At 43.6% G+C, this 2,456-nt stretch overlaps 1 protein-coding gene across 2 annotated transcripts in view; it reads left to right on the top strand.

Moving 5' to 3' along the window:
- The first annotated feature begins 831 nt into the window (after positions 1-831).
- LOC137886779 (ATP synthase subunit gamma, mitochondrial-like) overlaps positions 832-2,456 on the top strand; it is a 2,783-nt gene continuing 1,158 nt past the window's right edge. Inside the window, exons 1-4 of one of the 2 annotated variants that reach the window (XM_068729391.1) lie at positions 832-937; positions 1,456-1,587; positions 1,692-1,899; positions 2,265-2,408. In XM_068729391.1, coding sequence (XP_068585492.1) covers positions 919-937; positions 1,456-1,587; positions 1,692-1,899; positions 2,265-2,408 — 503 coding nt within the window. In that variant the 5' untranslated portion in view covers positions 832-918. The remainder of the gene's footprint in view (positions 938-1,455; positions 1,588-1,691; positions 1,900-2,264; positions 2,409-2,456) is intronic. The other variant, XM_068729390.1, reaches the window with a different exon arrangement.

The following is a 2,456-nucleotide window of genomic DNA, read 5'->3' as shown; positions in this document are numbered from 1 at the left end:
AGCGAGGGAATCTCGTCTCTTCTTCTCCAGTCTCCATTTCCGTTACCGACATTTACACTACACTAACAAAACAAGATGTCTTTCCTCGAAGCCTCTGCACTGTGTCGCTAAAGCACTTCTCTTGGGGGGAGAAATATCTGAGTTGTCTGTTTCTTCTTCGTTTGTGATCTGATTGAGTTTGTCTCATAACGTTATGATTCAAAACCGATATGAGAAGCACGTGACCTCAGAAGGTTTAACAGTTAAAGCAGCTCTGTGGTGACGCGTTATGCTCTATTTCATAGAGCACGTGGACCTGCTTTACATTAAAAACATGGGACCTTTAATCCCGACATATCCATCCGTCCGTCCGTCTGTCTGTCCACTCAATTTCAGCAAACATCCCAGTATGATTCAAATACTTTTACATCATTCCTCGCGTGTATGTTATTTGTATGTACATTATGAGTATGTGTGTAACTTGTAGTCTGTAAAACATGCAGTTATTGCAGGACGTGCTAACGTGGAGGCCGCGGCTAATGAATGACAGCGGTGCGTCTCTGCGTTCAGAGAAGCTAATGCTAGCTTAGCTTACTGGCTTAAACGCACTGACATTGTGCGAGAAGCCAGTGAAGATATTAAACATTTAACCAATTAATGATTTTTACTACATTGTCCAACGCATCACGTCATACAGATAAAGCTAGCTAGTGCTAACTGGCAAAGCAGCTACTAAGCTAACTGATGCTAGCACACTTGCAGCGCTAGCCAGCAAACAAAGTGAATGTTCCTCACGTTTTAAATTACAATGAGTCAAAGCTAACGTGACATTAGCGGCTGTTAATGTTACACTTTGTTATGAATGCTGTAACGTGTTGATGCTGCTGGCAGCTGAAGCTCACGTGCTGTGTTTCTTTCCACAGTGGGCAGGTCAGGAACATGGCTACCTTGAAGGACAGTAAGTACTTTAGCATACTAGCCTCTTAATATGCAAAGACAACATGTTGAGGACGTAAACTCGCACTAATAACACACCAGATGCAAAACGGTCTCTGCTGAAATGCATTGTGAGATAAAAGTCATTCAAATGTGTAAGTTTACACGTTTTTACAGTCTTCAAAACCTGCAAAACATGGTTTTAATATCTTTTTATTAAACCATTGCAATGTTTTACATGCAAAATAGTAGTTTACAGATAAAGCTATCTTAACTAGGTCACTCCCTCTGTGGTCTGTTTTGGTTGAAGGCGAGTATGCCGGCAACTGGAGAAGAAACCCTTTAAAAGCAACATTAAATAACTTAATAATAGCCGATCTTAGTGATTCACAAAAGGTCATTTCTCAGTAAAGTGTGGCTGTTTGCCAGTAATATCAAGCATCAAGCTGCCAGATAGGTGAATGTAGTTTAATGTGCCTTTTTAACCACATTTGTATCATCACAGTTGTCAGTCTTAGTAATGTCCTTTCTCTTCTTTAGTCACCATCCGGTTGAAGTCCATCAAGAACATCCAGAAAATCACAAAGTCCATGAAAATGGTGGCCGCCGCCAAGTATGCTCGTGCTGAGAGGCAGCTGAAGCCAGCCAGAGTGTACGGCACTGGTGCTCTGGGTACGTACGCCTGTCTTGTTGTCTCTCCCTCGGTATTATTTTGACCCCTGATAGTGTGTTTTGACACGGGTCTGAGTTTCCACCGTTTCCTCTCTGCTCTCCAGCCCTCTACGAGAAGGCCGACATCCAAGCGCCGGAGGACAAGACCGCCGAGCACTTGATCGTTGGCGTGTCCTCCGACCGTGGACTCTGTGGCGCTATCCACTCCAATGTGGCTAAGGCCATCAAGAGCGAGATCGCCCTCCTGACCGGCGCTGGCAAGGAGGTCATGGTGATCAATGTGGGAGACAAGCTGAGAGGCATCCTGCACAGGTACGAATGGAAACATTACATCTTCATATAATTCTACCATTTAATGAAAGACACAGGTTCAGTCTGAGCAGCTGTTTATTTACCGTCTTGTGTTAGCTTTAGAATAACGAAGTTGCTAATCAGATGACTTGTAGTTAAGGGTTACGGCAATCGTTTTTATTCTGCTGAAGTTTCTATTTTGACATCTCATGAGAACGGTCTGATTTAAAATGCGGTTATGGGCATGAAACGGTTCAGAAAGCCTGACAAGAAACTCTAAATCACAACAATTGATGTTGAGTAACAATCCAAATGTCGATCAAAGAATAAGTGTGCCAGGCGATGTTTGGTTTACTGTGCCAATAACACCGACTGTTGCTGATCAGAACTCATGGACAGCACATCATTCTGAACTGTAAGGAAATCGGCCGCAAGCCCCCGAGCTTCGGTGACGCTTCAATCGTCGCCAGCGCGCTGCTCGACTGTGGATACCAGTTTGACCAGGGCTCCATCATCTTCAACAGGTTCAGGTACGCTGCTCACTTTTTCCTTTTTTCTTTTACATTTGCGTAAAATCA

The sequence above is a fragment of the Cebidichthys violaceus genome, unplaced genomic scaffold (genome assembly GCF_023349555.1).
Source record: "Cebidichthys violaceus isolate CVI_PGR_0920_01 unplaced genomic scaffold, fCebVio1.0.p SCAF_458, whole genome shotgun sequence".
NCBI classification, from domain to species: Eukaryota; Metazoa; Chordata; class Actinopteri; order Perciformes; family Stichaeidae; genus Cebidichthys; species Cebidichthys violaceus.
Note: the sequence above shows the minus strand (reverse complement) of the source record. Positions and strands in the feature narration are given on the sequence as shown.